Source organism: Epinephelus fuscoguttatus, linkage group LG14 (genome assembly GCF_011397635.1).
Source record: "Epinephelus fuscoguttatus linkage group LG14, E.fuscoguttatus.final_Chr_v1".
NCBI lineage: Eukaryota > Metazoa > Chordata > Actinopteri > Perciformes > Serranidae > Epinephelus > Epinephelus fuscoguttatus.
The window spans coordinates 15,201,212-15,225,685 of record NC_064765.1 but is presented as its reverse complement, the minus strand read 5'-3'; the positions used below and the strand labels follow the sequence as shown (position 1 = coordinate 15,225,685).

General features: G+C 35.6%; 1 protein-coding gene across 50 annotated transcripts in view; it reads left to right on the top strand.

Moving 5' to 3' along the window:
• Positions 1-24,474, top strand: part of si:ch211-266g18.10 (titin) — a 53,162-nt gene that overhangs the window by 16,329 nt on the left and 12,359 nt on the right. For 14 of the 50 annotated variants that reach the window (XM_049596893.1, XM_049596889.1, XM_049596892.1 and 11 more), the window contains 66 exons: positions 1,042-1,089; positions 1,231-1,275; positions 1,524-1,571; positions 1,664-1,708; positions 2,400-2,450; positions 2,698-2,766; positions 2,996-3,091; positions 3,222-3,272; positions 3,420-3,470; positions 3,562-3,606; positions 3,863-3,913; positions 4,006-4,050; positions 4,538-4,588; positions 4,780-4,848; positions 5,095-5,190; positions 5,309-5,359; positions 5,511-5,561; positions 5,964-6,014; positions 6,272-6,340; positions 6,578-6,673; positions 6,796-6,846; positions 6,992-7,042; positions 7,315-7,383; positions 7,637-7,732; positions 7,877-7,927; positions 8,058-8,126; positions 8,558-8,632; positions 9,074-9,121; positions 9,337-9,387; positions 9,472-9,516; positions 9,775-9,825; positions 9,952-9,996; positions 10,292-10,342; positions 10,479-10,523; positions 11,039-11,089; positions 11,293-11,361; positions 11,614-11,709; positions 11,829-11,879; positions 12,077-12,127; positions 12,519-12,569; positions 12,720-12,767; positions 12,925-12,975; positions 13,153-13,203; positions 13,916-13,984; positions 14,317-14,385; positions 14,646-14,741; positions 14,872-14,922; positions 15,072-15,122; positions 15,389-15,439; positions 15,573-15,641; positions 17,910-17,951; positions 18,103-18,150; positions 18,237-18,299; positions 18,387-18,434; positions 18,519-18,554; positions 18,636-18,677; positions 18,761-18,829; positions 19,001-19,048; positions 19,308-19,358; positions 19,481-19,525; positions 19,858-19,899; positions 19,984-20,028; positions 20,278-20,328; positions 20,417-20,461; positions 23,181-23,213; positions 24,355-24,396. In XM_049596893.1, coding sequence (XP_049452850.1) covers positions 1,042-1,089; positions 1,231-1,275; positions 1,524-1,571; positions 1,664-1,708; positions 2,400-2,450; positions 2,698-2,766; positions 2,996-3,091; positions 3,222-3,272; positions 3,420-3,470; positions 3,562-3,606; positions 3,863-3,913; positions 4,006-4,050; positions 4,538-4,588; positions 4,780-4,848; positions 5,095-5,190; positions 5,309-5,359; positions 5,511-5,561; positions 5,964-6,014; positions 6,272-6,340; positions 6,578-6,673; positions 6,796-6,846; positions 6,992-7,042; positions 7,315-7,383; positions 7,637-7,732; positions 7,877-7,927; positions 8,058-8,126; positions 8,558-8,632; positions 9,074-9,121; positions 9,337-9,387; positions 9,472-9,516; positions 9,775-9,825; positions 9,952-9,996; positions 10,292-10,342; positions 10,479-10,523; positions 11,039-11,089; positions 11,293-11,361; positions 11,614-11,709; positions 11,829-11,879; positions 12,077-12,127; positions 12,519-12,569; positions 12,720-12,767; positions 12,925-12,975; positions 13,153-13,203; positions 13,916-13,984; positions 14,317-14,385; positions 14,646-14,741; positions 14,872-14,922; positions 15,072-15,122; positions 15,389-15,439; positions 15,573-15,641; positions 17,910-17,951; positions 18,103-18,150; positions 18,237-18,299; positions 18,387-18,434; positions 18,519-18,554; positions 18,636-18,677; positions 18,761-18,829; positions 19,001-19,048; positions 19,308-19,358; positions 19,481-19,525; positions 19,858-19,899; positions 19,984-20,028; positions 20,278-20,328; positions 20,417-20,461; positions 23,181-23,213; positions 24,355-24,396 — 3,702 coding nt within the window. The remainder of the gene's footprint in view (positions 1-1,041; positions 1,090-1,230; positions 1,276-1,523; positions 1,572-1,663; positions 1,709-2,399; positions 2,451-2,697; positions 2,767-2,995; positions 3,092-3,221; positions 3,273-3,419; positions 3,471-3,561; positions 3,607-3,862; positions 3,914-4,005; positions 4,051-4,537; positions 4,589-4,779; positions 4,849-5,094; positions 5,191-5,308; positions 5,360-5,510; positions 5,562-5,963; positions 6,015-6,271; positions 6,341-6,577; positions 6,674-6,795; positions 6,847-6,991; positions 7,043-7,314; positions 7,384-7,636; positions 7,733-7,876; positions 7,928-8,057; positions 8,127-8,557; positions 8,633-9,073; positions 9,122-9,336; positions 9,388-9,471; positions 9,517-9,774; positions 9,826-9,951; positions 9,997-10,291; positions 10,343-10,478; positions 10,524-11,038; positions 11,090-11,292; positions 11,362-11,613; positions 11,710-11,828; positions 11,880-12,076; positions 12,128-12,518; positions 12,570-12,719; positions 12,768-12,924; positions 12,976-13,152; positions 13,204-13,915; positions 13,985-14,316; positions 14,386-14,645; positions 14,742-14,871; positions 14,923-15,071; positions 15,123-15,388; positions 15,440-15,572; positions 15,642-17,909; positions 17,952-18,102; positions 18,151-18,236; positions 18,300-18,386; positions 18,435-18,518; positions 18,555-18,635; positions 18,678-18,760; positions 18,830-19,000; positions 19,049-19,307; positions 19,359-19,480; positions 19,526-19,857; positions 19,900-19,983; positions 20,029-20,277; positions 20,329-20,416; positions 20,462-23,180; positions 23,214-24,354; positions 24,397-24,474) is intronic. The other 36 variants (XM_049596848.1, XM_049596883.1, XM_049596880.1 and 33 more) reach the window with 36 other exon arrangements.

Below are 24,474 nucleotides of genomic sequence, written 5' to 3'. Positions count from 1 at the left end.
TTACTCCTTAAAGGTAAAAGCCAACATCAGATTCACTCTCATTTGGTGTTTTGCATTGTTATATTTGCGTTGTCTTCAGCACTGCATCTCTTGGATGCCTGCTGCTTATGATCTGGCACCTAGTTGCTGCCTGACCTCACCTGAGTGCTGTGGAGATACATGCCCAAAAACAACATGGCCTTAATCCACAGTCGTTGAAATTCAGCACTTGGGCAGTGACTTGCAGCGTCAGACACTGACGAAAAAGCCGTCCTTTAACGTCAGCATGACAAACGGCCGGTTGCAGTCATAGTTTCATGGTGTTCGGAGACATCAGGGGGATATGTGGCGGGAAATGAATGAAAGTTAAGGGGAAGACAACCCAAGTAGGTCAGGTGGGAGGGGTGGTGGATGGGTCCAACAAACACCAATTTCCACCCAGGAGAGCAGTGTTCATGTCCCGTAAGATTGTAAAGCCAAACCCTGTTCTTTTTTCCTAAACCCTACCATGTGTTTTTGTTGCCTAATCCAACCATGTGGTTTAGTTGTTGAAGGCAAAAAAACCCATCAATTTGCTGTGTTTTACCAATGTAGCGCATTTATTTTGAAAGAGACTCCATGAAAACGTTAAATTTGAAAGAAGACAATGCATGTAACACGCATAACTTGACATGGTGTCGCAGAACGTCAACATCCAATGCATCAAGGGTACCTCTGAGATCATATCTGGACATGGAAAGTCCATGATACCCTTGGTGAATATGGAGAAGTTTCTTCTTTCCACACAAAACTTAGAGTGGGATACATGTACTTTATGACTGCATATTCAACATGTCTCAAAACATATCCCATTTTTATAATGTACAGTCTCTGCCCTGCCATCAGGTGTTTCATTTTATATATACTTCAGATCATGCCTAATAACATTAGTGAATAGTCTCTATTTTCATAGTAAACCTTGTGTGTGCAACATGTATCGTGAGTGTGTTTATTATTATTTTAAAAATGATGTAAGCCCCTTGGCTTGACTGATATTTTTGTTTTTATTTTTTGCTTTTAAAGCTGAGGTTCCCAAAAAGAGGAGGGCCGAGCCAGTGTCTCCCAAAAAAGGTTTGTGTTTCTTTTGTGTTGTAATTTATTGCACAATGCATTTTCAATCACATTGTAGTTTTGCAGCAGTAATTTACTTTGTGGTCTCTAACTGAACTGTATACATTAGAATCAATAGAGCCGTGAATGTTTTTTTTCTAGCACCTGTTATCAAAGCAAAACCTAAAGCTGCTGTAAAGAAGAAAGGTATGCAGCACAAGTGTGTTTCTGTAGAGCTTTAGTAGCTTTAACATGTGGCTGCTGATGAAAACAGTAATGTTCAGACTATATTTTCAGTCTGCAACATGAAGAGAAAGTGTGTACACCTTGTTTCAACATTTTTGGAGTCTCAGATCATATTTTCTGAGGCCTTAAAAATGCCTTTAAAAGAACTGAAACTGATACAACACCCTTAACTTGACTGATAATTTTGTTTTTATTGTTTGCTTTTGAAGCGGAGGCACTCAAGGAGAAGAAGGCCGAGCCAGTGACTCCCATAAAAGGTTTGTTTTTCTTTGGTACTTTCATTTGTTAGTTAATTTCACGATTTCTGACTTAACTGTATATATAATAGAGCCATGAATGTTTTCTCTAGCACCTGTTATCAAAGCAAAACCTAAAGCTGCTGTAAAGAAGAAAGGTATGCAGCACAAGTGTGTTTCTGTAGAGCTTTAGTAGCTTTAACATGTGGCTGCTGATGAAAACAGTAATGTTGCAGACTGCATTTTCAGTCTGCAACATGAAGAGAAAGTGTGCAAATAGTATTGTAGAAATAGTAATCTTCAGAATATTGTCAGTAATATGATTTCAAAGACATGTTAAGGTAACAACCTAAAATCAAAATGTGTTGTTACAGTTACATGCTTTGCTATAGGCTGACAAATTAGTTTTACTGCTTTTTTTTTTTTTTTTTTTCTTAAATAGCTGGATTATACAAGAAGTGGATTGTCATCACTCAGTCTCTGAGTAATGACATAGGCCTAATCATTAAGAAATAATGTAATTGTCATTGTCATTTAAAAAAAACACAAAACTTAGAGGCATGTTTTTTTCACAGTGCTTTACTTTTGGAATGGTCATAAAGTAGTACAATAAAAATGTTCAAGGAAGAACACTGTGATAGTTATTAATTTGAAATTGAATTTTGAATTAAATTGAATTGTATTAGTTTGAATATTGAATTTCACCGTCTTTTAATCTTTTCTGGCTGTCATTGTCTCAAACAGTCTACAAAAACTGCAGTTTTCATAGACTAGCTACTTACATTACATGTTTAATGTGAAGCTAAGATGAGTTATTGAATTATATTTTTGAATATTTTCCAATAACAGAGGCTCCTGCAGTTCCTAAGGTGAAAGCCAAACCAGAACCTGCAAAGAAAGGTATGAACATGCTTTTATTCTTTTGTATCAACTGTCAATAAATTTGTAAAAAATAGTGATTGTATGGATTTTTAGCACATCAGTATTTAATTCATTTAATGATTCAGCCAATTTTGTGGTTGCTGACATTGGCATTTTATGTGAAGAACACATATATTCAATTAAACTGTCACATAACACGACATATTAACACTCATCTTTACATATACTTAAAACTTGAGGGCTTATTGGTGTCATGATTTTCCAGCAGTGGCAGCTCCCAAGGAGCCCAAGAAGGAACCAAAGGAAAAAGTCAAAGCTGAACCTTTAAAAGCAGGTAATGTAAAACCATCCATAGAGTCATACTGAGAGTATGACTGAAAATACTGTATTGTAAACAGTATATGTGAGCATTAGTTGTACTTCACTGCAGACGACCCCAAAATAGAGGGCCAGGTCAAAGCATAAAGAAGGCTAAATAGACAAAGACTGATTTTCTTTGTTTAATGAAGGGTATATTTCTCTGTACATAAAACTTTTCAATCAGCTTTGTCTTTGTATTTCAGACGCTGCACCCAAAAAGGCTGCAAGGAGGGTTAGAGTAGTCAAGAAGAAGGTTGTGTCTGCCCTGAAGAAGGAACATCTTAATGTGACAAAAGCAGGTGAGATAATACAGTGCAATTTTAACCTCATGATCAGCGTCTCATGATTTTGCAGTGACACAGTTTACCTATTTAATGTGAAGCTAAGATGAGCTAATGAATTATATTTTTGAATATTCCCCAATAACAGAGGCTCCTGCAGTTCCTAAGGTGAAAGCCAAACCAGAACCTGCAAAGAAAGGTACGAACATGCTTTTGTGTCAATTGTTGTTTGTAAAAATATTTAATGAGGCCTTAAAAATGTCTTAAAAAGCATTGAATTTGACTTTAAAAGTGATGCAACATCCTTAACTTGACTTATATTTTTTGTTTTTATTATTTACTTTAGAAGCTGAGGTTCCTAAGGAGAAGAAGGCCGAGCCAGTGACTCCCAAAAAAGGTTTGTTTTTCTTTGGTACTTTCATTTATTAGTTAATTTCATGATTTCTGACTTAACAGTATACATAATAGAACCTTGACTGTTTCTCTAGCACCTGTTATCAAAGCAAAACCTAAAGCTGCTGTAAAGAAGAAAGGTATGCAGCACAAGTGTGTTTCTGTAGAGCTTTAGTAGCTTTAACATGTGGCTGCTGATGAAACAGTAATGTTCAGACTGTACTTTCAGTCCGCAACATGAAGTGAAAGTGTGCATAAATTGTTTCAGCATTTTTGGAGTTTCAAATAATTTTTCATGAGGCCTTAAAAATGTCTTTGAAAGCATTGAATTAGACCATAAAGTGATACAACACCATGAACTTGACTGATATTTTTGTTTTTTATTTTTTGCTCTAGAAGCTGAGGTTCTCAAGGAGAAGAAGGCCGAGCCAGTGACTCCCAAAAAAGGTTTGTTTTTCTTTGGTACTTTCATTTGTTAGTTAATTTCACGATTTCTGACTTAACTGTATATATAATAGAGCCATGAATGTTTTCTCTAGCACCTGTTATCAAAGCAAAACCTAAAGCTGCTGTAAAGAAGAAAGGTATGCAGCACAAGTGTGTTTCTGTAGAGCTTTAGTAGCTTTAACATGTGGCTGCTGATGAAAACAGTAATGTTCAGAATAGCATTATTAATCTAATTTCAAAGACATGTTGCGGTAACAACCCAAAATCAAAATGTGTTGTTACAGTTACATGCCTTTCTATAGGCTGACAAATTAGTTTTAGCGCTTGCACTCAAAAATTTGTTTTAAAAACAACAGCTTGATTATATAAAGAATGAACGCCATTACCTAAAAAAGACAGAGATGCATGTTCTTAACACTACCTTATTTCTGGATTGGGAGTAAAATGATGCAGTGAAGATGTTCAAGAAAAATCAACATGATAAATATCAATCTGATATATTGAATTTCAACATGTTTTAATCTTTTCTTGTTGTCATTGTCTCAGTCTACAAGAATTACAGTGCTAACATGTGAAGCTAAGATGAGCTAATGCATTTTATTTTTGAATATTCCCCAATAACAGAGGCTCCTGCAGTTCCTGAGGTGAAAGCCAAACCAGAACCTGCAAAGAAAGGTATGAACATGCTTTTATTCTTTCAGTTGTCAATACATTTAAATTGTTTTTGGTTGCTGACACTGACCTCTTATGTAAAGAACACATGAAAAAATATTTATTTAATAAAGGTTTTACATAACACTACATATTAACACTTAGCTTTACATATACCTAAAACTTGAGGGCTTATTGGTGTCATAATTTTCCAGCAGTGGCAGCTCCCAAGGAGCCCAAGAAGGAACCAAAGGAAAAAGTCAAAGCTGAACCTTTAAAAGCAGGTAATGTAAAACCATCCATAGAGTCATACTGCAACTGTTGTGATACATATATAGTTTTCATCACTGTACAGTATCTGTAAACATTAGTTGTACTTCAGCACAGGAGGTCCCAAAATAGAGGCTTGACAGGAGCCTTAGTAAGGCTCAATAGACTGATAGGTTTCCTTTGTTCAATTAAAGGTATTTTTTCTTTCCTCTGTATAATGTATGTGGAATTTTTTAATCAGTTTTGTCTTTGTATTTCAGATGCTGCACCCAAAAAGGCTGCAAGGAGGGTTAGAGTAGTCAAGAAGAAGGTTGTGTCTGTCCTGAAGAAGGAACATCTTAATGTTACAAAAGCAGGTGAGATGATACCGTGCATTTCAACCTCATGGTCAGCATTTCATGACGTTGCACTGACACATTTTACATGTTTAAGATGAGCTAATGAATTATATTTTTGAATATTCTCCAATAACAGAGGCTCCTGCAGTTCCTAAGGCGAAAGCCAAACCAGAACCTGCAAAGAAAGGTATGAACATGCATTTATATTAAAGTGATTATAATTTCTTTTAGATGTTCAGATGCTCCATGTCCTATTGTTAACTAATATCTCACCTCCTCCTTAATCGGCTCATTCAAGAATGACAAAATGTAATTTTTGGTGTATTTCCCAATAACAGAGGCTCCTGCAGTTCCTACGGTGAAAGCCAAACCAGAACCCACAAAGAAAGGTATGAACATGTTTTATTCTTTTGTGTCTATTGTCAATTCATTATAAAAAATAAAGTGAATCTATTAGCTGCTGAGATGTTTTATAACCTGATATCTCACCAATCTTTAATTAATTAAAGATTTCAACCCATTCAATAATTAAACAAATAGATAGATGGTTGAGTTTTGATATCAAGCGTCACACAATAAACACTTCTCTTTATATACACCTACACTTGAGGAAGATAGAGCGTCTTAATGTTACAAAAGCAGGTGAGATGATACAGTGTGTAGAACAGGTCACATTGACATTTTATCCTCGTGATTAGTATATCGTGAACTGGCAGTGACACAGTGAACATATTCAGTATGAAGCTAAGATGAGCTAATGAATTATATTTTTGAATATTCCCCAATAACAGAGGCTCCTGCAGTTCCTAAGGTGAAAGCCAAACCAGAACCTGCAAAGAAAGGTATGGACATGCTTTATTCTTTGGTGTCAATTGTCAGTTTATTTAGTAAATATTTTGATCATTTTTAGCTGCTTATGCTCCATAACCTAATATCTCATCAAACTAAACTAGATGTCTTTTGTTTCTTTGTTTGTTTGTTGACACTGACTATTTATGTGTAGAACACATGAAAAAATATGTATGCAATCGAGGTTTAACATGACACTTCTTTACATATATCTAAAACTTGAGGGCTTATTGGTGTCATAATTTCCCAGCAGTGGCAGCTCCCAAGGAGCCCAAGAAGGAGCCAAAGGAAAAAGTCAAAGCTGAACCTTTAAAAGCAGGTAATGCAAAAACATCCATAGAGCCATACTGCAACTGTTGTGATACATAAACGGTTTTCATCACAATACAGTATTTGTAAGCAGCAGTTGTACTTCAGTGCAGAGGTCCAAAAATAGAGGGATGACTGAAGAGGGCTAAATAGACTGATAGGTTTCCTTCGTTCAGTGAAGGGTATTTTTCTTTCCTCTGTATAATTTATGTGAAACTGTTCAATAAGCTTTGTCTTTGTATTTCAGACGCTGCACCCAAAAAGGCTGCAAGGAGGGTTAGAGTAGTCAAGAAGAAGGTTGTGTCTGTGATGAAGAAGGAACATCTTAATGTTACAAAAGCAGGTGAGATGATACCGTGAAATGTTATCCTTGTGTTTAGCACTTCATGATTTTAGAGTGACACAGTTTAATGTGAAGCTAAGATGAGCTAATGAATTATATTTTTGAATATTCCCCAATACCAGAGGCTCCTGCAGTTCCTACAGTGAAAGCCAAACCAGAACCTGCAAAGAAAGGTATGAGCATGTTTTTTATTATTTTGTGCTGATTGTTGTTTGTTAAAATAAAGTGATGCCCCATGACCTAATATCTCACCAATACTTTATCGGCTCATTCAAGAATGACAATAATGTAATTTTTGTGTGTATTCCCTAATAACAGAGGCTCCTGCAGTTCCTACGGTGAAAGCCAAACCAGAACCTGCAAAGAAAGGTATGAGCATGCTTTATTCTTTTGTGTCTATTATCAATTCAATAAGTGAAGTGAGTTAGATATTTTTTAGCTGTTCAGATGCTCCATAACCTTCTATCTCACCAATCTTTCATCAGACCATTCAAGAACTAAAATATTCTTAGATATGATGCACACCATAATTTTTGTGTCGTACACATAAATATATATGTTCAAAGACGCTGTCACATAAGAAACACTCATCTTTACATATACTTAAAACTTGAGGGCTTATTGGCGTCATAATTTCCCAGCAGTGGCAGCTCCCAAGGAGCCCAAGAAGGAACCAAAGGAAAAAGTCAAAGCTGACCCTTTAAAAGCAGGTAATGTAAAACCATCCATAGAGCCATACTGAGAGCATAGCTAGAAATATTTTTATGATACATTACAGTACAATATTTGTTAGCATAAGTTGTATTGTAAAAATGTTTACTCATAGAAGCTCCCAAAGAGAGGCCCAGCTGGAGCCTAAATAAGTCAAAATAGACTGATAGGTTTCCTGTGTTTAATGAAGGGTATATTTCCTTTATCTAGATACTTTTTGTGAAACAGTTCAGTTTTGTCTTTTCATTTCAGATGCTGCACCCAAAAAGGCTGCAAGGAGGGTTAGAGTAGTCAAGAAGAAGGTTGTGTCTGCCCTGAAGAAGGAACATCTTAATGTGACAAAAGCAGGTGAGATAATACAGTGTGTAGAAGAACAGGTCACAGTGACATTTTATCCTTGTGGTTGGTATTTGATGACTTTGCAGTGACACAGTTTATGTGAAGCTAAGATGAGCTAATGAATTATATTTTTGAATATTCCCCAATTAACAGAGGTTCCTGCAGTTCCTGAGGTGAAAGCCAAACCAGAACCTGCAAAGAAAGGTATGAGCATGTTTTTATTCTTTTGTGCCAATTGTCTTTTCAATAAGTAAAGTAAATTTGATATTCAAAGATATCACATAATAAACACTTACCTAAAACTTGAGGGCTTATTGGTGTCATAATTTTCCAGCAGTGGCAGCTCCCAAGGAGCCCAAGAAGGAACCAAAGGAAAAGGTCAAAGCTGAACCTTTAAAAGCAGGTACTGTAAAGACTCACAGATGCTGCAGTCCATTTACATCCTGTCTCACTCAGAGAGGACTGAAAACATTAAAGAAACTGTAACTGAAACACGGGAAATCCTCACATCAACATCTTTATACCCCATTTATATCAATGTGTCACATGACCCTTGTCTGACTAGAAATCTATGTCAGTTCAACAGAATGTTTTTTGTCGTTTGAACATTTAATTCTGTCAGATTAACATAAATATTGGAGTTTGAAAACATAATTAAATCAGTGTTCTATATACAAAAATATTGTGTCAAAATAACTTTATTTGTCGTGCTGAATTTGATCAAAAAATTAGGTTGAATTTGTACATTTTTTTTCTTACATTATGTATAAACAAAACTAAAGGATTAAAAAAGCAGACAGTCCTCATTGGTCGTCTTTCTGCTTCTCATTTCAGCTGAAGAACCCAAGAAGGCAGTTAAGGTGAAAGCTATAAAAAAGCACAAGGAACATGTAAATGTTACTAAAGCAGGTAAGTGACAGGCCACACTCATCACATCAGGCTTTATAATGCTTTGACATATAATAGATGAGCTGACAGATAATTGAATTTCCCCTTGGGGATGAATAAAGTTATTCTTATTCTGTTTTTCTTATTCTTATATGTTAACGTTTTAAGATGCAGTGTGTGAGATCTTAAACACCATGGGATTCTTAAAATATCATGAATCAAGAGGAGTACACCAGCATTTAAAACTATTGTTCTAATAATAATACATTTATATTGTGTTTCAAACACAGATCTAAAGTACACTCTATCAGGTCACGACTATAGTCTGCTTTTATCATTCAAAGTGCTGCACAACATCCATTTTTTAAGATTTTGTATTTCAAACCTGAACAAACCTGAAACTTTCTACATAATCTTTTTTCAGCTGTATGTTTTCACACACTGACGTTTTCTCTGTCACAGAGCCTGTAACTCCAAAAGAAAAAGTCAAACCAGCACCAACAATAAAAGGTAGCTACAGTGATTAATTTAATTTCACCAATAAAATATCATCCGTACTAACTTGTATGTTTTCGGTCTGCTTATTTAACAAACTTTTTAGTCTAGATGCTTGAATGTTGTGGTGTCTGGAATCTTTGTGTGTGTGTGAATAAACTGCATCATGAAAACAAAGTGCTGTAAATGACCAACTTGACTCATTTTAGAATTTTTATTATTTGCTTTAGAAGCTGAGGTTCTCAAGGAGAAGAAGGCCGAGCCAGTGACTCCCAAAAAAGGTTTGTTTTTCTTTGGTACTTTCATTTATGTCACAATGTATTTTTCACTGGTGGTTCCTGACTAGGGGCCGTGTATTTCTCTAGCACCTGTTATCAAAGCAAAACCTAAAGCTGCTGTAAAGAAGAAAGGTATGCAGCACAAGTGTGTTTCTGTAGAGCTTTAGTAGCTTTAACATGTGGCTGCTGATGAAAACAGTAATGTTCAGACTGTACTTTCAGTCTGCAACATGAAGAGAGAGTGTGCACAAATTGTTTCAACATTTTTGGGGTCTAAAATCATATTTAATGAGGCCTTAAAAATGTATTTAAAAGCTTTGAATTTAACTTTTAAAGGTGATGCAACACCTTTAACTTGACTGATGTGTTTGTTTTTATTATTTGCTCTAGAAGCTGAGGTTCCTAAGGAGAAGAAGACCGAGCCAGTGACTCCCAAAAAAGGTTTGTTTTTCTTTGGTACTTTCATTCATGTCACAATGCATTTTTCACTCCCTTCATTTTTTTAGTAGATTTGCATAGTTCGTAGTGTACTTTGTGGTCTCTGACTGGAGACATGTATTTCTCTAGCACCTATTATCAAAGCAAAACCTAAAGCTGCTGTAAAGAAGAAAGGTATGCAGCACAAGTGTGTTTCTGTAGAGCTTTAGTAGCTTTAACATGTGGCTGCTGATGAAAACAGTAATGTTCAGACTGTACTTTCAGTCTGCAACATGAAGAGAAAGTGTACACAAATTGTTTCAACATTTTTAACCCTCAGGCATCAGTTTAATTTACTACCCTTCGGGACAAAAATGTCCATAATGAAGCATGAGGGTTAAGAATGTCTCAAAAAGCACTGAATTAGACTTTAAAAATGGTGTCGGACCCCTGGCTTTACAGGTGTTTTTTTAATTATTATTTCCTTTAGAAGCTGAGGTTCTGAAGGAGAAGAAGGCCGAGCCAGTGACTCCACCAAAAGGTTTGTTTTTCTTTTATGTTGTAATTTATTTCACAATGTATTTTTATTTTTAATTACACTGTAGTTTTGCAGCATCAGTTTACTTCGTGGTAATTGTATGAATAAGAATTTATAGAGCCATGAATGTTTTTTCTAGCACCTGTTATCAAAGCAAAACCTAAAGCTGCTGTAAAGAAGAAAGGTATGCAGCACAAGTGTGTTTCTGTAGAGCTTTAGTAGCTTTAACATGTGGCTGCTGATGAAAACAGTAATGTTCAGAACTTTTGAAGACTTGTTAAGCAAACAGTCCCAAATTTGTTGTTCCACTAGTGTTGTCGAGGAAAACAAATTTTTGTCATTTTACATTTGACTTGAACATTTACATGCTTCACTATATATTGACGAATTAATGTTAGCTCTTGCATTCAAGAATTAGTTTTAAGAAACTGACTGTCAAAAATGAACTGTCATTACCCTAAAAAAGACTGAGAGCTTAATGGGGACTGGGACTAAAATAATGTCATGAAAATGTTCAAGGCAAAACAACATGACAGATGTCGATCTCACACATATTGATTTTAAATGTTTTTTAAATGTTTTTAGTGTTGTCCTTGTCTCATATACAGTCTGCTGGAATTACAGTTTTCATAGAGCATTCACAATACATGTTTCACGTGAAACTAATGAATAATATTTTTGAATATTCTCCAATAACAGAGGCTCCTGCAGTTCCTAAGGTGAAAGCCAAACCAGAACCTGCAAAGAAAGGTATGAGCATGCTTTATTCTTTCAATTATCAATACATTTGTAAAAATAATAATAAAGTGAATTAATTTTTAGATGCTCCATAACCTAATATCTCATCAATCTTTAATTCATTCAATAATTCAACCCATTCAAGAATTAAACTCAACTAAATTCTAGTTAGATATTACGCATATTTTTTGTTTGCTGATGTCATAATTTCCCAGCAGTGGCAGCTCCCAAGGAGCCCAAGAAGGAACCAAAGGAAAAAGTCAAAGCTGAACCTTTAAAAGCAGGTAATGTAAAACCATCCATAGAGTCATACTGGGAGCAAAGCTAATAATGCTGTTACAATACATGTTTTTATTACAGTACCATATTTGTGAGCATTAGTTGTACTGTGCAGTGCAGGAGATCCCAAAATAGAGGCTTGACTGAAGCCTAAATAATGCTAAGAGAATGGTTTCCTTTGTTCAATGAAGGGTGTATTTCTGTCTTCTGTATAATGTATGTGGAATTTTTTAATCAGCTTTGTCTTTGTATTTCAGATGCTGCACCCAAAAAGGCTGCAAGGAGGGTTAGAGTAGTCAAGAAGAAGGTTGTGTCTGTCCTGAAGAAGGAACATCTTAATGTTACAAAAGCAGGTGAGATGTTACAGTGTGTAGAAGTGTATTTCATCAATTAGCAGTGACACTGGTCACATGTTTAATGTGAAGCTAAGATGAGCTAATGAATTATATTTTTGAATATTCCCCAATACCAGAGGCTCCTGCAGTTCCTACAGTGAAAGCCAAACCAGAACCTGCAAAGAAAGGTATGAACATGCTTTTACTCTTTTGTGTTGATTGTTGTTTGTAAAATTAAAGTGTTATTTATTTTTTATTTTTTTATTTTTTTTCATTTTTTTAAGATGTTCAGATGCTCAATGACTAACTAATATTTCACCAATCTTTAATCGGCTCATTCAAGAATGACAATAATATAATTTTTGTGTGTATTCCCCAATAACAGAGGCTCCTGCAGTTCCTACGGTGAAAGCCAAACCAGAACCTGCAAAGAAAGGTATGAGCATGCTTTATTCTTTTGTGTCAAAGTGATTTTAATTTTTTTTAGCTGTTCAGATGCTCCATGAACTAATATCTTACCAATCAAGAATGACAATATAATTAGATAGTATGCCCAATATTTGTGTATTACACATAAAAATTCTATATTCAATATATTCTGAGAAAATGTCACACTTCTCTTTATATACACTTAAACTTAAGGAAGATAGAGCATCTTAATGTTACAAAAGCAGGTGAGATGATACAGTGTGGTGAAGAACAGGTCACAGCGACATTTTATCCTCGTGGTTAGTATTTCATGGATTTTACAGTGACACATTTTACATGTTTAATGTGAAGCTAAGATGAGCTAATGAATTATATTTTTGAATATTCCTCAATAACAGAGGCTCCTGCAGTTCCTAAGGTGAAAGCCAAACCAGAACCTGCAAAGAAAGGTATGAACATGATTTTTTCTTTTGTGCTGATTGTCAATTTATTGTAAAAAATAAACTTCATCTGATTTTAAACATTAACAAAACTGGAACTTTCCATGTAATCTTTTTCCAGCTGTATATTTTCACACACTGATGTTTTCTCTGTCACAGAGCCTGTAACTCCAAAAGAGAAAGTCAAACCTGCACCAACAATAAAAGGTAGTTAAAGTGATTAGTAAAATGATACATAATATGTGTGATATGTGGTGTCAGGAATCTGTGTGTGTGAATAAACTGCATCAGTTGTATAATAACATGATAACAAATCGCTGTAAATGGCCAACTTGACTGATATTTTTGTTATTATTTACTTTAGAAGCTGAGGTTCCTAAGGAGAAGAAGGCCGAGCCAGTGACTCCACCAAAAGGTTTGTTTTTCTTTGGTACTTTCATTTTTCTCACGATGTATTTTTCATTCTCTTTAATTCTTTTTTTGTAGATTTGCATAATTTGCAACTGTAGTATATTTTGTGGTTTCTGTTGATACCATTACATGTTCAACAGGAAACTAATAAATTATATTTTTGAATATTTCCTAATAACAGAGGCTCCTGCAGTTCCCGAGGTGAAAGCCAAACCAGAACCTGCAAAGAAAGGTATGAACATGCTTTTATACTTTTCTGTTGATTGTCAATTTATTGTAATAATAAACTGGATCTGATGGTTTTTTTTGGTTTGTTTCTTTCTTTAGCTGTTTAGATGTTTCATAATGTTTCATTTCACTTAACCATTGTAACACACCAAATGCCTTGGCTTCTCATAACTTCCTCACAAAGCTAAGAAATGAGGCCATTAACAAATAAACCTCAACAGAGCGGGCAGCTACATCCTTGTAGTGATGGTTAAGAGTATTATTTGGTCTGCTCAGAGTAAGCTAAGTGTGTGCATCTGCCCAGCTGTGTGATACATCCTAATATCTCACCAATATTTGATTCAGTAAAGATTTCAACCCATTCAAGAATTAAACTCATGGGGCGCTGGTGGCTTAGTGGTAGAGCAGGCGCCCCATGTACAAGGCTGTTGCCGCAGTGGCCCAGGTTCGACTCCAGCCTGTGGCCCTTTGCTGCATGTCACTCCCTCTCTCTCTCTCTCCCCCCTTCACGCTTGTCTGTCCTATTATTATACATTAAAGGCTAAAAAGCCCAAAAAAATATCTTTAAAAGAAAAAAAAAAAGAATTAAACTCAGTCATAGATGAGTTTAGATATTATGCATATTTTTTTGTTTATTGATACAAACTTTTTATGTGCAGAACACAGAAAGACACTTACCTAAAACTTGAGGGCTTATTGGTGTCATGATTTTCCAGCAGTGGCAGCTCCCAAGGAGCCCAAGAAGGAACCAAAGGAAAAAGTCAAAGCTGAACCTGTAAAAGCAGGTACTGTAAAACCATCCATAGAGTCATACTGATGGCAAGGCTAATAATGCTGTTACAATACATGTTTTTATTACAGTACAGTATTTGTAAGTATAAGCTGCACTTAAGAAATATTTACTCATAGAAGGTCCGAAAGAGAGGCCTGACTGAAGCCTACAGGAGGCTAAATAGACTAAAGGGTTCAAGGGTTTGTTTTATGACACTGACTTTTTATGAGTAGAACACATACAAAAAATATGTATTCAATGATGGTGTCATATCACACTACATATTGACACTTATCTTTACATATACCTAAAACTTGAGGGCTTATTGGTGTCATAATTTTCCAGCAGTGGCAGCTCCCAAGGAGCCCAAGAAGGAACCAAAGGAAAAAGTCAAAGCTGAACCTTTAAAAGCAGGTAATGTAAAACCATCCATAGAGCCATACTGAGAGCATGACTGAAAATACTGTTGTGATACATATGCAGTTTTCATCACAATACAATATTTGTAAGCATTAGTTGTACTACAATGCAGACGGTCTCAATGTAGAGGCTTGACTGAAGCCTACAGAGGGCTACATGGACTGATAGGTTTCCTTTGTTCAGTGAAGGGTGTATTTCTGTCTTGTGTGTAATTTATGTGAAAATGTTCAATCAGCTTTGTATCTTTATTTCAGACGCTGCACCCAAAAAGGCTGCAAGGAGGGTTAGAGTAGTCAAGAAGAAGGTTGTGTCTGTCCTGAAGAAGGAACATCTTAATGTTACAAAAGCAGGTGAGATAATACAGTGACATTTTATCATTGTGGTCAACATTTCATGAATTTGCACTGACACCGGTCACATATTTAATGTGAAGCTAATATGAGTTAATGAATTATATTTGTGAATATTCCCCAATAACAGAGGCTCCTGCAGTTCCTAAGGTGAAAGCCAAACCAGAACCTGCAAAGAAAGGTATGAACATGCTTTATTCTTAAAATGATTTTAATTTTTTGGTGTTCAGATGCTGCATGACCTATTGTTAACTACTTTTTCACCAATCCTAAATCAGCTCATTCAAGAATGACAATAATGTAATTTTTGTGTGTATTCCCCAATAACAGAGGTTCCTGCAGTTCCTACGGTGAAAGCCAAACCAGAACCTGCAAAGAAAGGTATGAGCATGCTTTATTCTTTTGTGCCAAAGTGATTTTGATTCACAGCAAGTGTCACACTTCTCTTTATATACACCTAAACATGAGGAAGATAGAGCATCTTAATGTTACAAAAGCAGGTGAGATGATACAATGTGTAGAACAGGTCACAGTGACATTTTATCCTCAGGGTTAGTATTTGATGGATTTTACAGTGACAGGTTTTATATGTTTAATGTGAAGCTAAGAGTCAGTGAATTATATTTTTGAATATTTCCCAACAACAGAGGCTCCTGCAGTTCCTAAGGTGAAAGCCAAACCAGAATCTGCAAAGAAAGGTATGAACATGTTTTTATTCTTTTGTGCTGATTGTCAGTTCAATAAGTAAAGTAAATTTGATATTCGAAGTAGCTACTTACCTTTACATATATATCTAAAACTTGAGGGCTTATTGGTGTCATAATTTTCCAGCAGTGGCAGCTCCCAAGGAGCCCAAGAAGGAGCCAAAGGAAAAAGTCAAAGCTGAACCTTTAAAAGCAGGTAATGTAAAGACTCACAGATGCTGCAGTCCATTTACATCCCGCCACACTCAGAGAAGACTGTTAAAAAAATGTAGAAACTGGAGCTGAAACACTGGAAATCTTCACATTAGCACCTTCATACCCCAGTTATATCAATGTGTGTAGCTAAATGACAGGGACAGCTTGCTGTACAATGCAGTACAGAACAACAGCACCACAAACTGCATCCTGAAAAATCAGAATCAGATTCCAGTGTATTGCCAAGTTTGTAGATACAAGGAATTTGCTTTGGTTTACTGCAGAAATCAGGAAACATAAATGTAGAATAGAAGAAAATTAAAATTCAAATATGAAAAAAATGCTCTAAAAAATATGTAAAATATAATGTACAATATATCTGACTAAAAATAAAGGAGCAGTTCAGTGTTTTTGAAGTAGTAGCTTGTGCAGGAATATGCAAAATTTGGTTCACGGTAGAAAGTATAAATAAAAGTATAAAAAGAATGTGCAACATACATTGTACAGCAATATATATGTTAGACTGTGTAACCCAGGTCACAAAGAGTTAACAGCACAGCAGACTCTTGGTAACACTGTAGGGAGAGGACCTGCTGCTCAGTGCATGTAGATCTATGTGTGTGTGAGGGGCCCTCCTAAGAGAAACCTTATGAGTGGCACAGAGGGTCCCCGAATAGTTCAGGGTTTTTGAGTTGATTTGGAGTTTGATGGCGAGCCGACCCAGACGAGACCTCTAGATCCCTGGACTGAAGATCCCTGAGCCAGAAACTGCCAACCTTACCCCGCGCTGCCCCGCCGGTAGGATAAACATCACCTGCATAAGGCCAACACCACTTGCACAGACCCGAAACCCAGACTTTTATTTTACCCCTGTTTGTTGTTTTTATTTGGCTTGGAAAAGACATTTACCCTTTTAGTTCCTCTTCAACGCATCCCTGCGCTTGTGCAAGGACTGAATCTTAACCCTCACTGAATTACGTGAATGGACTGAGTATTAACATCAATGATTGTGAATGGTTATGGTGATTGTAGTGTTGTCTAAATGGTGAATAGTAAACTGTTGTTAGGTCGCAGCTAGTTGTTAATGGATAGTATTGAAACAGGGGTTGTTTTAACAGTGTTACCTTCCTCATGTTGGATCCCAAGAGTGAGATTTGAGAGTCTTGATTACTTACAATAGGGTGACAGACAGGAGAGTAGTGAAAAGAGTGATGAAAGAATTCATTTGTTGCAGACCTGTAACTGAGGTATCTTTGTAGAGTTGTATTGTACATTGGAAACTGTTTATAATAATTTTATTTTGTATTATCTTTACTTTCATGTCAATTTCAAAGAAAAAATACATGGTATAGTTCACAGCTCTTTGTCTCGTGTGGTCACTGAGTGTTGCAAATCGCCTTTTCTGCCTTCTGTTTGAGTCTGGTATCTTCTGACTCTGGTCCAGTATGATCTTTACCAACTAATTATTCATTACTGCACCACCCCCCATGCTGGTATGCTACAACTGCACTATTAGTCAAATTAGTGAAAAAATAAATGTACAAATGACAGATAAATAAATACAGAAATAGTGAAATGAATGTATAAATATAGAAATAAATAAATAGGAAAATTTAAAAAAAAATACAGAAATAAATTAATGCAAAATTGAAAAAGAAATACAGGAAGGAATAAACAAATAAATGTGAAAATAATTAGATAAATAAATAAATGTAAAAATAAATACAGTTGTAAATCAATAAGTAAGTATGGAAATAAATAAATGTATGAATAAATAAATCCATAAATAATTTAAAATATAATGAATAAATACATATTGAAATAAACATGGAAATAAATAAATAAATAAATGCATAGATAAATAATAATTACACGTCTTAAATTGATTTATATAGATATATAATAGATATTTATTTCTGTATTTTTTTAGGCATTTATTTATTCTTTCTTTAGTTCTGTAATTATTTATTTCCATAGTTTTTTCCATAGTTTGTGTTTGGAAAGGCACCTTTTAAATAAATGTATTATTATTATTATTACCACTACTTTTAGCTGTGTATCTAAACTGAGAGTATAAACATGGTTTACAGCTCACACAAACATTGTTCTTCCACACCTTTCAAAAACTATTGAAAACTACTTGAAGAAAATATGTCACTAGAATGTGAGGACCAGATTATCAGTTTACAGTGCAGATGTTTTTGATATAAACTCTAAAAGTATCTTATCAAAAGGCAAAGCTAATTTTGTGCCCCATTTTGTGACACAGAAGCGCCAAAGGAAAAGGCCAAAGCAGCTCCTGCTAAGAAAGGTAACACACACACACACACACACACACACACATCATAAATTTATAAGTTTTTGATTATGTTTTCATTAATCACTAAAGAGAAAAATGATTGATTGTCACAAACGGAATAAAACTGTCCTGCTGTAACAAATATTTTGCTTTTTACATACAGAAATTATTGCTCCTAAAGAAAAGGCCAAACCTGCCGTCTTGAAAAAAGGTAAGTGTGGAGCATGTTATAAAATATACATAAAATCATTTACATCTTGCTGTATGTGTATCTTATTTCCATCTTTCCACTCACAGAACAAGAGGCCAGAAACGTCACTCTAGTGAAACACAGATTCAAAATAGTGCCCATGAAAAAAGGTATTTTTTCTTTATATGTTTCACTGGTTTCATATTTCAGTGAACTGAGTCAGTGATTCTGAGCATTTATGTGTTTTATGTTTTCAGAAGTCAAGCCGCCAAAGGAGAAAGTCAAACCAGTCGCTGCAAAGAAAGGTACGACACATTGTATATATTTCAAACACCAAAATGTTCGCGACATCAGTGCAAACCAGACATCGTGTACTATGTTTTCTTTAGCAGCCGAGAAGCCCAAACCAGCCAAAACAAAGAAAGGTAGGACAAATCTTTGTGTTCAGATTTCTCCTCCCAGTATGCATGTTTCTGGAATGACAAACCTAAAATCACTTTACACAGAACCTGCTCCAGTCAAGACAAAACCAGCCCCGGTAGTCAAAGGTAAAAGGACACTAATTAACATTTATGTTTGTGTTAAAATAATGAAGCAACTGATTTTCCCACTCATTTGGATTTTCTTACAGAGGCAGAAGTACCACCCAAAAATATCTCAGTAGCAAAGGAGAAGGTGAAGCTTGTGCCACTGAAGAAAGGTACTTCTTTTAGTTTACACACTAATATCAATATTTTTAAATGGCCATCACTACAGTGTGCCCTTTTTTATTCAAAGTGCTCACTGCTTAACATTTATGAGTTTTGCATTTTAAAAAATAATAAAACTGGTGATTATTGTTTTTTTTTTTAATCTTTTCACTCTCTCATAGTGCCTGTAACTCCAAAAGAAAAAGTCAAACCAGCACCACCAAAAAAAGGTAGTTAAAGTGATTAACTTAATTTCACCAATAAAATATCATCCATACTAACACCATACATAGTATGTATTTTCCCACAGTATTATTTATTCACTTATTTTTGTATTTTTACAGTCTGCTTATTTAACAAACTTTTTAGTCTAGATGCTTGATGCTCCTGTGGTGTCAGGAGTATTTGTGTGAATAAACTGCATCATGAAAACAAAATGCTGTAAATGACCAACTTGACTGATTTTTAAATTTTGATTATTTACTTTAGAAGCTGAGGTTCCTAAGGAGAAGAAGGCCGAGCCAGTGACTCCCAAAAAAGGTTTGTTTTTCTTTCGTACCTTCATTTATTTCACAATGTATTTTTCACTCTCTTCACCTTTTAGTAGATTTGCAGCATCAGTTTACTTTGTTGTTTCTGACTGGAGACATGTATTCCTCTAGCACCTGTTATCAAAGCAAAACCTAAAGCTGCTGTAAAGAAGAAAGGTATGCAGCACAAGTGTGTTTCTGTAGAGCTTTAGTAGCTTTAACATGTGGCTGCTGATGAAAACAGTAATGTTCAGACTGCTTATTAATATAATTTCAAAGGCTTGTGGAGGAAACTACTAAAAATCTGCTGTTCTCTATTGTATCTCTCCACTCCACTACATTTTTATTTACTGTGATTTATAATTTGGCCTATCAGATCTCTGGATTTTTGTGGTGGTGTCAGGAATCTTACTGTGTAAATAAACTGCATCAGTTGTGTAATAACTTGGACACAAAGTGCTGGAAACAACAGTCAGCATGAGTTGTGTTTTTGTCATTATTTGCTATAGAAGCTGAGGTTCCCAAAGAGAAGAAGGCCGAGCCAGTGAAAGGTGTGTTTTTCCTCTGAGGTTTCACTTATTTTACACCGTATTTGTTATTCTATTTTAATCACATGGGGCTGTGTATTTCTCTAGCACCTGTTATCAAAGCAAAACCTAAAGCTGCTGTAAAGAAGAAAGGTATGCAGCACAAGTGTGTTTCTGTAGAGCTTTAGTAGCTTTAACATGTGGCTGCTGATGAAACAGTAATGTTCAGACTGCATTTTTGGGCTACAACGTGAAGAGAAAGTGTGTGCAAATTGTTTCAACACTTTTGGGGTCTAATAATATAAATAATATTTGTTGAAATCTTAAAAAGAATTAAATCAGACTTTAAAAATGCTGCAGCACCCCTGGCTTGACAAATGTTTTTGTTACTATTTGCTTTAGAAGCTGAGGTTCCTAAGGAGAAGAAGGCCGAGCCAGTGACTCCACCAAAAGGTTTGTTTTTCATTGGTATTTAAATGTATGAGTTAATTTCATGATTTCTTAACTGTATACGTAATAGAGCCATGAATGTTTTTTCTAGCACCTGTTATCAAAGCAAAACCTAAAGCTGCTGTAAAGAAGAAAGGTATGCAGCACAAGTGTGTTTCTGTAGAGCTTTAGTAGCTTTAACATGTGGCTGCTGATGAAAACAGTAATGTTCAGAACGTCATCATTTATATAATTTCAAAGGCTTGTGAAAGAAACTACTGACAATTTGTTGTTCTCCATCAAACTGAGACTATCGCTCTACTCTTACATTTTCCATATGTAAGACGAAACTGATTTAAGTATCAATAAATTAGTAAATAAATAAATGTACAAATGATAAACAAATTAATACAGAAATAATTAAATAAATGTAGAAATACAGAAATGTATAAATAAATAAATCAATTAATATGAAAATAAAACAAATACAGGAATAAATAAATATGAAATTAAAAAAGAAATACAGGAAGGAATAAATAAATAAATAAATATAAAAATAAATATATAAATGAATAAATGTATGAATAAATTCAGTGATAAATCAATAAATGTATGAATACGTGTATGAATAAATAAATCCATAAATATTTTTAAAAAATAATGAATGAATAAATATTGAAAAAACATGGGAAAAAGTTATTAAACTGGACATAGGCTAATTACACATCTTAGTTATCATCTTTATTTATTTCTACATATTAAAATATTTACTTCTATTTTTTGTTTTGTTTGTGTTTGGAAAGGTGTATTTTAAATAAAATGTATTATCATTATTATTATTATTATTGTTATTTATATATATATATATATATATATATATATAAATAGATAGGCTACTTATGCCAGTTTGCCCAGCATGGTGCATGGGTGTGTGCATACTTCTTGAGGACACAGCGGGTTGCCTGGCCCTAGGGTTTACCCATAAAGCACCTGTGCTGGCCTGTAATCATTAGGCCCGTTTCCACCACAGGAACTTCGGGGTAATTTTACGGGGCCGGGGCCGTTGGTGCTTGTCTCCACTGCAGGAACCATCCTCGTACTCTGCTCTCTCATAGGAGACACGGCGGTTGAGAGGGCCGAGCGAGAGGACGTTCCTGTAGTAGTTCCTGCTCCCCAAATAGTACCAGGAACTTCTTCAGTGGAAACGGACCTATTGTTTGTCTGATCTTGACCTGAGTCAGGGTGCATTGTGTGACAAAGGCCCGTTTCCACTGAAGAAGTTCCTGGTACTATTTGGGGAGCAGGAACTACTACAGGAACATCCTCTCGCTCGGCCCTCTCAACCGCCATGTCTCCACTGAGAGAGCGGAGTACGAGGAAGGTTCCTGTAAAGTTACGGGCTTTGGATGCGACGTAATCGTTGCGTGACCATTTTGACCGGGGTGATGTAGGGACGCCGTTAGCTGTTAGCCGATAGCGGTGTCTGTAATAACTCACTAAATGGCCCGTGAAAAAAATATTTTTTCCAGCGGATGTCTTAGTTACAACATGATTGAGCTAACTGGAGTAGTTTCATGTCGTATCCGACAACGGGAGGCTTTTAACAGATGACGTCCTGATGTTAGCTTTGCTGCTGCTGTTAGCTGATGCTTTCTAGACATCGTGACTTCCCATAACTGAATAGATACCACACATATCAACACAAAACTGCTTTGCTAGCTCAATCATGTTGTAACTAAGATATCCGCTGGAAAAAATATTTTTTTCACAGGCCATTTAGTGAGTTTTTTTTACATGGCGGCGGAAGCTATATGAACGAGCTAACCCTCGTCTGCTGAGTTTTAAAAATGCCGGCTATTTTGTTGCTTTCTGTTGTCGTCACATCCCTCCTTGAGTATATCCAATCAGCACCAAGTAACCCCCAAGCCCCAGCCAGGAGTTTTTCGGGGCCGTTCTGAGTACCTACTCCGAGGCAGGGACTTGTTTAGCCCCTGTAAAAGTTCCGGAACTCTGTCCTTCGGGGGTGGTTCCTGCGGTGGAGACACGCACCAACGGCCCCAGCCCCATAAAATTACCCCGAAGTTCCTGCGGTGGAAACAGGCCTTAGGAAAATGTAACATAATAGGAAAAATAGTCTCCTCAAACAGAGAACCAAGGTTATAATGTAAGCTGACAAATTTGTTTTAATACATTATAATCACCTAAAAAGACTTAGAGCTGAAGAAGTTGATATTTTAGGGATGCATGTTTTTTTACACCAGCAATAACATGCTTTATTTGAGCTGCATTGCAAGTTTGAGACATTTTCTAGGCAGTCACCTTTAACAATTGCTGCCTGACTCATGAAAATAACCGAAGACTTTTGTGGTGTTTTTAACCTTGAGTAGGCTCCTTCCTATTAAATGTTTTGTTCCTTTGAATCAATGCACTCTTTTAAATTAAAGTTGTATATTTGTCTTTTTAAGGAAAAGGACAACTAGTCAATTCAAAGAGCAATGAACTGTCTAACTTACATATCCGATAAAACAGGATTGTTGTGGAAATTTTGCACTGGTATTAGTGTATGCACATGAGGTAATAACATTAAAACCAGAGCAAACCTATGTCAGTATCTAATTCTGTAACTTTCATATTGACATAGTTTTCAGCTAACAGAGAATTCAATTATGACTTTTGGTTTTGGCCACCCCTATGAAAAATGTCTCAGAATGCTGCTGCTTTTCAGATTGAAAAGCTGTCATACACAAGCCAGATTTTTCTGACAATGTTATCATGCTTAGTAGCAGACATCTCAAACACATCTTAATGAATGTGAGTTTCAGTTCACTTATTAGAAAGCAAGAATCATCATGCCTCTTATTCTTTCTCCTCTTTAGAACCTGAAGCCAAGCCAGTTCTTGCCAAAAAAGGTAATGCAGACACAATCCATCATTATTAGGCAACAAGTCAACTTTCTTTCTTTCTTTCTTCACAAATCATTTTTATTACACTCAGCGCCTGAGGTTACCAAGGAGAAGCCAAAACCAGCTCATGAAAAGAAAGGAAATACTTAATTAAAACAACACAAAGTCACAGACAAGACATAGAATTTTAGATTCATTTTTAAAGGTCCAGTGTGTAAGATTTAGGGGGATTTAGTGGCATCTAGTGGTGAGGACTGCAGATTGCAACTAGTTGATACTTCCCTAGGTTGAAATTTCAGCAGCATTCATTGCTCAGGAGGTTTTTACCGGGAGCCAACTTAGCTAAAGAGGTCTCTTCCTCTCCAAAACAAATGGAAGAATATTTTTCTGACGTCCTCGTCATGGAGGGGCCCTATCTAGAGCCAGTATTTGTTTGTCCATTCTTGGCTACTGTAGAAACATGGCGGTGCATCATGGCCATCAGGATCCACTCTCTTTGTAGATTTAAACAACTCATTCTAAGGTAAAAAAAAACAAACAAACAAACAAAAAAAACCCACAATAATTCATATTTTCAGGTGATTACACACTAAAGAAAGCATACTCATTATATTATATTCCATTTATGCAGATATATCCCCCTAAATCCTATACACTGAACCAAAATTATGAAAAACCACAATTTTAAAAATGTTTTGTGTGTGTTTCCTGTTTGGATCAGCTCCTTCTAAAATAGAGGCTGTAACAAAGAGGGAAAAGATCAAACCAATCCTAAAGAAAAAAGGTAGCCTGCCTGAAAATCATCCACCTGCAGATGATTTTCTGGGATTGTAGCTTACAAAAAATATTGATATCCTCTAAATATACATAATAAGATGCTAATAATGTATCACTGTAATGTTACTTAAGCAACTATAACCAAACTAGATAACAAGGCAACTTACTAAGTATCATAAATGCTCACATTCTTATTTACTTAGAGCCCAAAGTTCCAGAGGACAAAGTAAAAACAACTGTTAAAAAAGGCACACAAAAACATTTACTGCTCACATTGTCATGTTTGGTGACCAAAAAAAAAAAAGAAGAATCAGCTTGTTTGGCATTTCCTCCTGTTGTACTAAGCACCATCACAAATATTTTTTCTCAGCGTTGCCGAGGAAAAAGGTCAAACCGGTCCATGTAAAGAAAGGTACATTAGTTCAGTAGGATTAATCCATATAACCAGTGTGGGATTGTGATGACAGTGATTTATTTATCAAATGTAGGT